The sequence below is a fragment of the Gobio gobio genome (assembly GCF_949357685.1).
Source record: "Gobio gobio genome assembly, chromosome: 9".
NCBI classification, from domain to species: Eukaryota; Metazoa; Chordata; class Actinopteri; order Cypriniformes; family Gobionidae; genus Gobio; species Gobio gobio.
The window spans coordinates 1,089,754-1,104,753 of record NC_137115.1 but is presented as its reverse complement, the minus strand read 5'-3'; the positions used below and the strand labels follow the sequence as shown (position 1 = coordinate 1,104,753).

Sequence of the window (15,000 nt, the reverse complement as noted above, 5' to 3'; positions counted from 1 at the left end):
CCTGTTTAACACTGTAAAGCTGCTTTGAAACAATCTACATTGTTAAAAGCCCTATATAAATAAAGTTGACTTGACTTGACTTGACTTGACTTGACTTGACAAATAATAACCATTTGGGAACGTTCTGCATGAGATATTTAAGATTAATAACGTGTATAAATCTGATCCATCAAAACGCGTTATAATAACCAGATTAATCCAGCTTTATAGCTAGAATATGAAGGCAGGGTTAAGTGTAGAGTGTAAATCACAAAAATCTTAAATTTGTGTGATTGTTGAGTTTCGCGCCTCTGACCTCTGACCTCTGACCTCAGCCTCGCTCTCATGTCTTCCACAGAAAGCCACACGCAAACGTAATTTAAAAGTTAACGGTCAACATTTGTTTATCGATCTCTTTATTGAATAATTACTTAAAATGAATATAGATGTGAGAGTAAATATGATTTCGGATAGTTTTGACACTTTTTGGAGATATGCTAATCGAGACCAAAGGAAGCATGTCCCGCTAAACCATACAATTCAGTGGTGAAACATGCACTAATACGATACTTCTGTCACAGACACGTCAGGTTCCAACCTCCACCAATCACAGCGCACTCCATCCCCAGAGTACTGATCACCATCACCTGCACCTCATCACCACACTCATCACCAGCACTATAAGTCACACACTCACACAGCACTCCATGTCCGGTCTCGTTCGCATATACGCAAGGCTATGCTTACCTCAAGGACTTCTCTACACATACTTACCTGTCTCCAGCGTGTCTCCTTCCGTCTGTGTTCCTCGTCTGCTGTGTGGGTGTGTTCCAGTTTGTTCCTCAGTTCTCCAGCGATCTCCATACTCCAACGTTCAGCGATCTACAAAACAAAGGACAGTAACTCTCTCTCTCGTATCACCTCTTAGTCTACCAACTACCAGTTAACTCACCTGTGTCTCAACATCTGCTCTACTGAGGTCTAATAAACTACCATTACCTGTCACGTCTGTGTCTGCCTCCTGTGTACTGTAACAGAAGACCGGACCACAACAGAAGACCCAGTATGAGCCAGCCGGACCCGTTCCAAGAACTGGTAGATGCGCTTCGGCGCACATTTCCTCCACCACCCACTCCAGTTACTGTTCCTTCACCTGCACCAGCGAACACCAGCAACTCTGTCAACAACCCTCCTTCACTACCTCCGTATGCCAGTCCCATGGCCAAACCGGCGCCCTACTCAGGATCGGCGGAGAATTGCAGCGGATTCCTACTGCAATGCACACTGGTCCTGGAGATGCAGCCGCACCTGTACCCGAGCGTCACTCCCAAGATTGCCTTCATCATCTCTCAGCTCAGCGGCAAAGCATTAATGTGGGCCGATTCCATCTGGTCACAACAGGTCGCGGTAACGCAATCCTACTCAGCGTTTATTTCCCACTTCCGGGAAGTGTTTGGGAAACCGATCACAGATTCTTCAGCTGGTGAGAAACTTTATAATTTAAAACAAGGATCCATGTCTATTTTCGATTATGCTTTGCAATTCAGAACGCTTGCAGCAGTCAGCGGATGGAATGAACAGGCTTTGATCACAACGTATCGGCAAGGATTAGAACCTCAGGTACGGCTGCATCTCGCTGCATGCGAGGACTCCATCGGCCTTGAGAAGTTAATCCAGCACTCCATTCGCTGCGCCACTCGCATGCAAGCGTGCATTCAAGAGCACCAGGACCAGTTTCCCATCAACGTGCCCTTCCGCCGATCCGAACCCGTCAGCACTCCAGAACCAGCCCACGAATCCATGGAAATAGAAAATTCCCGCCTAACTTCTGAAGAACGCCGCCGTCGGCTGACCCTTCGTCTCTGTCTCTATTGTAGTGAACCTGGGCATGTCATTGCTGCATGCCCCACACGACCCCCGCGACCCATGGTGAGTGCTATTATTCCTGCTGATCATCAAAAAACCACTCACCACTGTCGTCATCCTTGCTGCCGCTAATGTCTCCCTTTCAGTGGTCGCGCTCCTCGACTCGGGGTCAGCCGGCAACTTCCTCTCCGGTGCCATCTGCCGCCAGTTACACCTCAAGATTTCCCCTCAGTCGCAAGTACGTCCGCACCGTGGCTGGACCAGTTACTCTACAAGTGGGTCTATTACACCGTGAAGAGGCTCACATGCTGGTTCTGGAGGATTCGACTGCTGACATGGTTCTGGGGCGCCCCTGGTTGGAGCAGCACAACCCTACCATCTCCTGGAAGACGGGCGAAATCCTGAAGTGGGGCGACACTTGCTTCTCTCGATGTCTCACCGAACTTCCTCTTCCGTCATCGTCTCCGCCTGATTTGACTCTCTGTGCCACATCCATCGAAAGTCCAGTTGAACAACGCTCTGTTGACGTCCCCAAGTGTTACGCCCCCTTCAGAGATGTCTTCTGCCCGCAACGGGCTTCCAAGAAGCCTCCACACCGGCCATGGGACTGTACCATCAACCTGCTTCCGGGTGAACCAGTACCAAAGGGTAAGATATACCCATTATCCATCCCGGAGGAGAAGGCCATGGAGGATTACATCAAGGAAGCCCTCGCCCAAGGTTACATCAGGCCGTCTACTTCCCCTGCTGCTTCCAGCTTTTTCTTTGTGGCAAAGAAGGACGGAGGCTTGCGGCCATGCATCGATTATCGTTCACTCAACAAGATCACTGTCAAGTTTCGATATCCCCTTCCTCTTGTCCCAGCGGCCCTGGAACATCTCCGTGGTGCCACTGTGTTCACCAAGCTGGACCTCCGCAGCGCATACAACCTTATCCGGATACGTGAGGGGGACGAGTGGAAGACTGCCTTCATTACCCCTACTGGACACTATGAATACCTCGTCATGCCGTATGGATTGGTAAACGCCCCCTCCGTATTCCAGGATTTCATCCATGAGGTGCTCCGGGAGTTTCTCCATCGATTCGTCCTAGTCTACATCGACGACATACTCATATACTCCCGGAGCCAGGCCGAACATCGCCAACACGTTGCGGAGGTCCTCAACCGTCTACGTCAGTTCCATCTGTTCCTCAAGGCAGAAAAATGTTCTTTCCACCAAGCATCTGTTTCCTTCCTGGGTTATCACATCGACCACAGTGGCATCCGGATGGACGAGAGGAAGGTGGAATCCATCACCAACTGGCCAGAACCCACTTCCATCAAAGAACTCCAACGCTTCCTCGGTTTCTCCAACTTCTACAGACGTTTCATCAAGGGTTACAGTTCAATCACTCATCCACTCACCAGTATGTTACGCAATAAGCCCAAGTCTCTGTCCTGGAGCCCGGCAGCCACCAACGCCTTCGAACAGCTCAAGAAAGCCTTCACCACCGCTCCCTTACTAGTCCATCCAGACCCAGAAAGACCCTTCATCGTGGAAGTAGATGCCTCCACAACTGGAGTGGGAGCGGTGTTGTCCCAGCAGCAGGGGACGCCTAGTAGACTCCATCCATGCGCCTTCTTCTCCCGCAAGCTCAGCCCGGCGGAAGTCAACTACTCCATCGGTGACAGGGAACTCCTTGCAGTTAAGCTTGCCTTGGAAGAGTGGAGGCATTGGTTGGAGGGAGCCAAACATGCGTTCCTGGTGCTAACGGATCTCAAGAACCTAGAATATCTTCGATCAGCCAAGAGACTAAACCCCAGACAAGCCGTTGGGCCATGTTCTTCTCCCGCTTCAACTACACCATCTCCTACCACCCAGGTACCAAGAGTATCAAGGCTGATGCCCTTTCCCATCTTCATTCTCCAGATGAACAAACCGAAGAACCAGAACCCATTATTCCAAGTTCCCTCATCGTAAGTCCTATTACCTGGTCTGAAGAAACTATCCCCTCCTCCAATGCCTCCACGAACCCTCCGCCGGGCTGTCCACCAGGCTTGTTGTACATCCCACGGACACGACGCACTCCCACCATTCACTCGGCTCACACGTCACTTGGTACTGGTCACCCTGGGGTCAATGAAACCCTCTCGTTGCTGAAAGAACGCTTCTGGTGGCCAGGGATGGCTAAGGATGTCAGAAGGTACGTGCAGGGCTATAGGGAGTGTGCCATTTCCAAATCTCCTCGTCATCTACCAGCTGGGAAACTCCTTCCTCTGCCCGTTCCAGAACGCCCATGGTCACACCTAGGAGTGGACTTCATCACTGACCTTCCGGTCTCAGACGGTAATACCACCATCCTAGTGGTAGTAGATTGCTTCTCCAAATCATGTCGTCTGATCCCACTTCCAGGACTGCCTACTGCCATGGAAACAGCCGAAACACTCTTCAACCAAGTTTTCAGATACTTCGGAGTTCCAGAAGACATTGTTTCAGACCGAGGTCCCCAGTTCATATCCAGAGTATGGAAATCGTTCTTCTCCCTCCTAGGTGTGGCCGTTAGCCTGACGTCGGGATATCGTCCACAATCAAAACGGGCAGACGGAAAGGAAGGTACAGGAAATTGGCCGCTTCCTACGTACCTTCTGTCATGACCACCAGGACTCTTGGAACCATTTCCTGGGTTGACTCACCCCGTTCCAGTGCGTACTCGGCTTCCAACCTCCACTATTCCCCTGGGATGGGGAACCCTCCAACGTTCCAGCAGTGGACTACTGGTTCCGAGAGAGCTAGAGGGTCTGGACTCAGCACACCATCAATTGCAGCGAGCCCTGCGCAGATGCAGGATGGTAGCCGATCTCCGACGGTCTGACACTCCGGTCTTCCAGCCTGGTCAGATGGTTTGGCTATCAACCAGAGACATCAGAATGCGTCTGCCTTGCAAAAATCTGAGTCCCAGGTTCATTGGCCCATTCTCCATCGTCAAGCAGGTCAATCCAGTCACCTATCAACTCCGTCTTCCACAAGGGTATCGTATACACCCCACTTTCCATGTGTCACTACTGAAAACTCACCATCCCTCTGTTTCTCCCACAGGACCTGACGTAGTTCCCGCCAAACCCCCCCTTCCACTCATCCTGGAGGACGGTACGGCCTACAAGGTTAATGAGATCTTGAACTCCCGACGTCGTGGTGGGCAGCTGGAATACTTAGTGGATTGGGAAGGATATGGCCCCGAGGAACGCTCCTGGGTCCCAAGGAACGACATCTTAGATCCCAGTTTACTCCAGACCTTGCACGACAGTCACCCTGAGAAACCAGCACCGCGGGGTAGAGGACGTCCACCACGGCGTCGGGGTTCTCGGCCCTCTGGAGCGGGCCGTGGAGGGGGGGGTACTGTCACAGACACGTCAGGTTCCACCCTCCACCAATCACAACGCACTCCATCCCCAGAGTACTGATCACCATCACCTGCACCTCATCACCACACTCATCACCAGCACTATAAGTCACACACTCACACAGCACTCCATGTCCGGTCTCGTTCGCATATACGCAAGGCTATGCTTACCTCAAGGACTTCTCTACACATACTTACCTGTCTCCAGCGTGTCTCCTTCCGTCTGTGTTCCTCGTCTGCTGCGTGGGTGTGTTCCAGTTTGTTCCTCAGTTCTCCAGCGATCTCCATACTCCAACGTTCAACGATCTACAAAACAAAGGACAGTAACTCTCTCTCTCGTATCACCTCTTAGTCCACCAACTACCAGTTAACTCACCTGTGTCTCAACATCTGCTCTACTGAGGTCTAATAAACTACCATTACCTGTCACGTCTGTGTCTGCCTCCTGTGTACTGTAACAACTTCTTAGTAAAATAATGATTTATTAATTCATATCTATGAATATATTTCATGTTTTAAAACCACAGATTGTGTTGAAGTCATTGTGAGAAATGTAAAGTCTGGGTCCCTGTGAGATCTAGCACCTCATGTAGACCTAATCTCATTACATCTGTCGGGTTACTTTTATTAATTAAACAATAAATAAAATTGCTTATGATGTAGAGAGTCGATGGGAACTCTCTGGGAACGCTACAGATATTATAACTAATGTTAGGGTTGGGAGAGTGAGTGGAACTGATGAGCACATGATGTGATGAGTTACCGATGATCAGTCCTGATGATGAGCGCGGCGGTGAGGATGAGGAGGATGATGATGATGATGATGATGAAGATGAAGGGCTTGAATAACGCGTGTCATTTCCTCCACAGTGAGTGTGTGACCGAGCAGAAGACTGTGGTGTTACAGAAGCAGGACAACGAGGGCTTCGGGTTTGTGCTTCGAGGAGCTAAAGGTGAGACCTCATCTTCATCATCTTCATCATCATCACCTTCATCATCATCATAATTTTCATCATCTTCATCAGGGCCGGCCCAAGCCCTTATGGGGCCCTGAGCAGAGTTTTATTTGGGTCCCTCTGTGCCACCAATACGACTGACTATTGTCCATTCTTGATTCGCACACATTCAGGATCACATGCGCACACACAGTATCAGTTGTAGCTGTGCTGCTTTCATCATGTCATGTTTTTACCCTTATACGGTTTTTAATTGTAACAGTAGCAAACCCACAGGTGTGGTCAGGGGTTAATATTCAAATATTCAGGTCAAATATTTAAAGTCTCAGTACTACAGTTCACACTGGGATATGTGCTTTTTTAAGTAGACTCTTGTGCTGAATCTGCTCACTTTCCCTCAGGATTCTTTGATGAATAGAAGGTTCAAACGAACAGCATTTCTCTGAAATAGAAACCTTTAAAAAAAAACTATTGTTCAACACTGATAATAATCATAACTGTGTGTGTTGAGCATCAGATCCTCATATGAGAATGATCAGTGAAGGGTCATGTGACTGAAGACTGGAGGAATGATGATAAATTCAGCTTTGATCACAGGAATAAATGACACTTTACTGTATATTCACATCATAGAGAACAGCTGATCTACATTATAATATTATTTCACAATATTTCTGTTTTTACTGTATTTTTAATCAAATAAATGCAGCCTTGGTGAGAAGAAGAGACTTATTTTAAAAACAAACATTAAACAGAGCTTGGTAACACTTTATAATAACTACACGCTATGAAGCATTAGTTAATTCATCATTTATAAAGCATTAATAGACAGTTTATAAATACAGCTTTATTCTTGATTTATAAGCATATCTATGATGTGTTTAATAATTGTATGTTCATACTTTATAAATTATCAATTTATAATTTCTAAATTAAGTATTACATTATTTATAAAGCAGTTATGTAGGAGTTGTCAGTGGTTCATCAAATCATTTAGAAAGTATAAGTAAAGGATTAATAAACTATTTAAATATATATTTATACATCTTATTATTTAGACATGTAATAGTTACTCAGTGTGTTAATAAATACTTTATTAACATTTATTCCTACTGTAATTCATGATTAATTCAGGTAGTTATAAAACATTTACTAGTTGTCAGTGAACTATTTGTGTGAGCTCATTACAGTAGGAATACATGTTAATAGAGTATTTATTAACACACTGAGTAACTATTATTATTTGTCTAAATAATAAGATGTATATTTAAATAGTTTATTAATCCTTTACTTACACTTTCTAAATGATCTGATGAACCACTGACAACTCCTACATAACTGCTTTATAAATAATGTAATACTTCATTTAGAAATGATAAATTGATCATTTATAAAGTATGAAAATACAATTATTAAACAAATAATAGATATGCTTATAAATCAAGAATAGAGCTGTATTTATAAACTGTCTATTAATGCTTTATAAATGATGAATTAACTATTTACTAATGCTTAACTAATGCTTCATAGTGTGTAGTTATTATAAAGTGTTACCCAGAGCTTTTATTTTGGCAAAAATAAAAAAACAAAAATTGTATTCCATTCTACTGTGTAGAAAGAACCTTTTTATTTTCTAAATAAAAACTTCCAAAATGTCGGCTACACAACTTATCACTTAAGGGAGAAACGGGAAGCTCTGCTGTTCACTCCATCCAAGACAAGCCCGTCAGACAACACATCACACTAACACTACAGCGCATTCTCAAATCAACACATCACACTAACACTACAGCGCATTCTCAAATCAACACATCACACTAACACTACAGCGCATTCTCAAATCAACACAACACACGAACACTACAGAACATTCTCAAATCAACACATCACACTAACACTACAGCGCATTCTCAAATCAACACATCACACTAACACTACAGCGCATTCTCAAATCAACACAACACACGAACACTACAGAACATTCTCAAATCAACACAACACACGAACACTACAGCACATTCTCAAATCAACACATCACACTAACACTACAGCGCATTCTCAAATCAACACATCACACTAACACTACAGCGCATTCTCAAATCAACACATCACACTAACACTACAGCGCATTCTCAAATCAACACAACACACGAACACTACAGCGCATTCTCAAATCAACACATCACACTAACACTACAGCGCATTCTCAAATCAACACATCACACTAACACTACAGCGCATTCTCAAATCAACACATCACACTAACACTACAGCGCATTCTCAAATCAACACATCACACTAACACTACAGCGCATTCTCAAATCAACACATCACACTAACACTACAGCGCATTCTCAAATCAACACATCACACTAACACTACAGCGCATTCTCAAATCAACACATCACACTAACACTACAGCACATTCTCAAATCAACACATCACACTAACACTACAGCGCATTCTCAAATCAACACATCACACGAACACTACAGCGCATTCTCAAATCAACACATCACACTAACACTACAGCGCATTCTCAAATCAACACATCACACTAACACTACAGCGCATTCTCAAATCAACACATCACACTAACACTACAGCGCATTCTCAAATCAACACATCACACTAACACTACAGCACATTCTCAAATCAACACATCACACTAACACTACAGCGCATTCTCAAATCAACACATCACACTAACACTACAGCACATTCTCAAATCAACACATCACACTAACACTACAGCGCATTCTCAAATCAACACATCACACTAACACTACAGAACATTCTCAAATCAACACATCACACTAACACTACAGCGCATTCTCAAATCAACACATCACACTAACACTACAGCGCATTCTCAAATCAACACATCACACTAACACTACAGCGCATTCTCAAATCAACACATCACACTAACACTACAGCGCATTCTCAAATCAACACATCACACTAACACTACAGCGCATTCTCAAATCAACACATCACACTAACACTACAGCGCATTCTCAAATCAACACATCACACTAACACTACAGCACATTCTCAAATCAACACATCACACTAACACTACAGCACATTCTCAAATCAACACATCACACGAACACTACAGCGCATTCTCAAATCAACACATCACACGAACACTACAGCGCATTCTCAAATCAACACATCACACTAACACTACAGCGCATTCTCAAATCAACACATCACACTAACACTACAGCGCATTCTCAAATCAACACATCACACTAACACTACAGCGCATTCTCAAATCAACACATCACACTAACACTACAGCGCATTCTCAAATCAACACATCACACTAACACTACAGCGCATTCTCAAATCAACACATCACACTAACACTACAGCACATTCTCAAATCAACACATCACACTAACACTACAGCACATTCTCAAATCAACACATCACACGAACACTACAGCGCATTCTCAAATCAACACATCACACGAACACTACAGCGCATTCTCAAATCAACACATCACACTAACACTACAGCGCATTCTCAAATCAACACATCACACTAACACTACAGCGCATTCTCAAATCAACACATCACACTAACACTACAGCGCATTCTCAAATCAACACATCACACTAACACTACAGCGCATTCTCAAATCAACACATCACACTAACACTACAGCACATTCTCAAATCAACACATCACACTAACACTACAGCGCATTCTCAAATCAACACATCACACTAACACTACAGCGCATTCTCAAATCAACACATCACACTAACACTACAGCACATTCTCAAATCAACACATCACACTAACACTACAGCGCATTCTCAAATCAACACATCACACTAACACTACAGCGCATTCTCAAATCAACACATCACACTAACACTACAGCGCATTCTCAAATCAACACATCACACTAACACTACAGCGCATTCTCAAATCAACACATCACACTAACACTACAGCGCATTCTCAAATCAACACATCACACTAACACTACAGCGCATTCTCAAATCAACACATCACACTAACACTACAGCGCATTCTCAAATCAACACATCACACTAACACTACAGCGCATTCTCAAATCAACACATCACACTAACACTACAGCGCATTCTCAAATCAACACATCACACTAACACTACAGCGCATTCTCAAATCAACACATCACACTAACACTACAGCGCATTCTCAAATCAACACATCACACTAACACTACAGAACATTCTCAAATCAACACATCACACTAACACTACAGCGCATTCTCAAATCAACACATCACACTAACACTACAACGCATTCTCAAATCAACACATCACACTAACACTACAGCGCATTCTCAAATCAACACATCACACTAACACTACAGCACATTCTCAAATCAACACATCACACTAACACTACAGCGCATTCTCAAATCAACACATCACACTAACACTACAGCGCATTCTCAAATCAACACATCACACTAACACTACAGCGCATTCTCAAATCAACACATCACACTAACACTACAGCGCATTCTCAAATCAACACATCACACTAACACTACAGCGCATTCTCAAATCAACACATCACACTAACACTACAGCGCATTCTCAAATCAACACATCACACTAACACTACAGCGCATTCTCAAATCAACACATCACACTAACACTACAGCGCATTCTCAAATCAACACATCACACTAACACTACAGCGCATTCTCAAATCAACACATCACACTAACACTACAGCGCATTCTCAAATCAACACATCACACTAACACTACAGCGCATTCTCAAATCAACACATCACGCTAACACTACAGCGCATTCTCATATCAACACATCACACTAACACTACAGCGCATTCTCAAATCAACACATCACACTAACACTACAGCGCATTCTCAAATCAACACATCACACTAACACTACAGCGCATTCTCAAATCAACACATCACACTAACACTACAGCGCATTCTCAAATCAACACATCACACTAACAGTACAGCGCATTCTCAAATCAACACATCACACTAACACTACAGCGCATTCTCAAATCAACACATCACACTAACACTACAGCGCATTCTCAAATCAACACATCACACGAACACTACAGCGCATTCTCAAATCAACACATCACACTAACACTACAGCACATTCTCAAATCAACACATCACACTAACACTACAGCGCATTCTCAAATCAACACATCACACTAACAGTACAGCGCATTCTCAAATCAACACATCACACGAACACTACAGCACATTCTCAAATCAACACATCACACTAACACTACAGCACATTCTCAAATCAACACATCACACTAACACTACAGCGCATTCTCAAATCAACACATCACACTAACACTACAGCGCATTCTCAAATCAACACATCACACTAACACTACAGCGCATTCTCAAATCAACACATCACACTAACACTACAGCGCATTCTCAAATCAACACATCACACTAACACTACAGCGCATTCTCAAATCAACACATCACACTAACACTACAGCGCATTCTCAAATCAACACATCACACTAACACTACAGCGCATTCTCAAATCAACACATCACACTAACACTACAGCGCATTCTCAAATCAACACATCACACTAACACTACAGCGCATTCTCAAATCAACACATCACACTAACACTACAGCGCATTCTCAAATCAACACATCACACTAACACTACAGCGCATTCTCAAATCAACACATCACACTAACACTACAGCGCATTCTCAAATCAACACATCACACTAACACTACAGCGCATTCTCAAATCAACACATCACACTAACACTACAGCGCATTCTCAAATCAACACATCACACGAACACTACAGCGCATTCTCAAATCAACACATCACACTAACACTACAGCACATTCTCAAATCAACACATCACACTAACACTACAGCGCATTCTCAAATCAACACATCACACTAACACTACAGCACATTCTCAAATCAACACATCACACTAACACTACAGCGCATTCTCAAATCAACACATCACACTAACACTACAGCGCATTCTCAAATCAACACATCACACTAACACTACAGCGCATTCTCAAATCAACACATCACACTAACACTACAGCGCATTCTCAAATCAACACATCACACTAACACTACAGCGCATTCTCAAATCAACACATCACACTAACACTACAGCGCGTTCTCAAATCAACACATCACACTAACACTACAGCGCATTCTCAAATCAACACATCACACTAACAGTACAGCGCATTCTCAAATCAACACATCACACTAACACTACAGCACATTCTCAAATCAACACATCACACTAACACTACAGCACATTCTCAAATCAACACATCACACTAACACTACAGCACATTCTCAAATCAACACATCACACTAACACTACAGCGCATTCTCAAATCAACACATCACACTAACACTACAGCGCATTCTCAAATCAACACATCACACTAACACTACAGCACATTCTCAAATCAACACATCACACTAACACTACAGCACATTCTCAAATCAACACATCACACTAACACTACAGCGCATTCTCAAATCAACACATCACACTAACACTACAGCGCATTCTCAAATCAACACATCACACTAACACTACAGCACATTCTCAAATCAACACATTAGACTAACACTACAGCGCATTCTCAAATCAACACATCACACTAACACTACAGCGCATTCTCAAATCAACACATCACACTAACACTACAGCGCATTCTCAAATCAACACATCACACTAACACTACAGCGCATTCTCAAATTAACACATCACACGAACACTACAGCGCATTCTCAAATCAACACATCACACTAACACTACAGCGCATTCTCAAATCAACACATCACACGAACACTACAGCGCATTCTCAAATCAACACATCACACGAACACTACAGCGCATTCTCAAATCAACACATCACACGAACACTACAGCGCATTCTCAAATCAACACATCACACGAACACTACAGCGCATTCTCAAATCAACACATCACACTAACACTACAGCGCGTTCTCAAATCAACACATCACACTAACACTACAGCGCATTCTCAAATCAACACATCACACTAACACTACAGCGCATTCTCAAATCAACACATCACACTAACACTACAGCGCATTCTCAAATCAACACATCACACTAACACTACAGCGCATTCTCAAATCAACACATCACACTAACACTACAGCGCATTCTCAAATCAACACATCACACTAACACTACAGCACATTCTCATATCAACACATCACACTAACACTACAGCGCGTTCTCAAATCAACACATCACACTAACACTACAGCACATTCTCAAATCAACACATCACACTAACACTACAGCGCATTCTCAAATCAACACATCACACTAACACTACAGCGCATTCTCAAATCAACACATCACACTAACACTACAGCGCATTCTCAAATCAACACATCACACTAACACTACAGCGCATTCTCAAATCAACACATCACACTAACACTACAGCGCATTCTCAAATCAACACATCACACTAACACTACAGCGCATTCTCAAATCAACACATCACACTAACACTACAGCGCATTCTCAAATCAACACATCACACTAACACTACAGCGCATTCTCAAATCAACACATCACACTAACACTACAGCACATTCTCAAATCAACACATCACACTAACACTACAGCACATTCTCAAATCAACACATCACACGAACACTACAGCGCATTCTCAAATCAACACATCACACGAACACTACAGCGCATTCTCAAATCAACACATCACACTAACACTACAGCGCATTCTCAAATCAACACATCACACGAACACTACAGCGCATTCTCAAATCAACACATCACACTAACACTACAGCGCATTCTCAAATCAACACATCACACTAACACTACAGCGCATTCTCAAATCAACACATCACACTAACACTACAGCGCATTCTCAAATCAACACATCACACTAACAGTACAGCGCATTCTCAAATCAACACATCACACTAACACTACAGCGCATTCTCAAATCAACACATCACACTAACACTACAGCGCATTCTCAAATCAACACATCACACTAACACTACAGCGCATTCTCAAATCAACACATCACACTAACACTACAGCGCATTCTCAAATCAACACATCACACTAACACTACAGCGCATTCTCAAATCAACACATCACACTAACACTACAGCGCATTCTCAAATCAACACATCACACTAACACTACAGCGCATTCTCAAATCAACACATCACACGAACACTACAGCGCATTCTCAAATCAACACATCACACTAACACTACAGCGCATTCTCAAATCAACACATCACACTAACACTACAGCGCATTTTCAAATCAACACATCACACGAACACTACAGCGCATTCTCAAATCAACACATCACACTAACACTACAGCGCATTCTCAAATCAACACATCACACTAACACTACAGCGCATTCTCAAATCAACACATCACACTAACACTACAGCGCATTCTCAAATCAACACATCACACGAACACTACAGCGCATTCTCAAATCAACACATCACACTAACACTACAGCGCATTCTCAAATCAACACATCACACTAACACTACAGCGCATTCTCAAATCAACACATCACACTAACACTACAGCGCATTCTCAAATCAACACATCACACTAACACTACAGCACATTCTCAAATCAACACATCACACTAACACTACAGCACATTCTCAAATCAACACATCACACTAACACTACAGCACATTCTCAAATCAACACATCACACTAACACT

The 15,000-nt window shown here is 43.3% G+C and overlaps 1 protein-coding gene across 1 annotated transcript in view; it reads left to right on the top strand.

The window, feature by feature from the left end:
* The window catches only part of shank2a (SH3 and multiple ankyrin repeat domains 2a), a gene marked incomplete at its 5' end in the record, with an annotated part of 85,787 nt that overhangs the window by 43,712 nt on the left and 27,075 nt on the right, over nt 1-15,000 (top strand). The window contains one exon of the mRNA XM_079825284.1: nt 6,097-6,179. Within this exon, the coding sequence (XP_079681410.1) occupies nt 6,097-6,179 (83 nt within the window). The remainder of the gene's footprint in view (nt 1-6,096; nt 6,180-15,000) is intronic.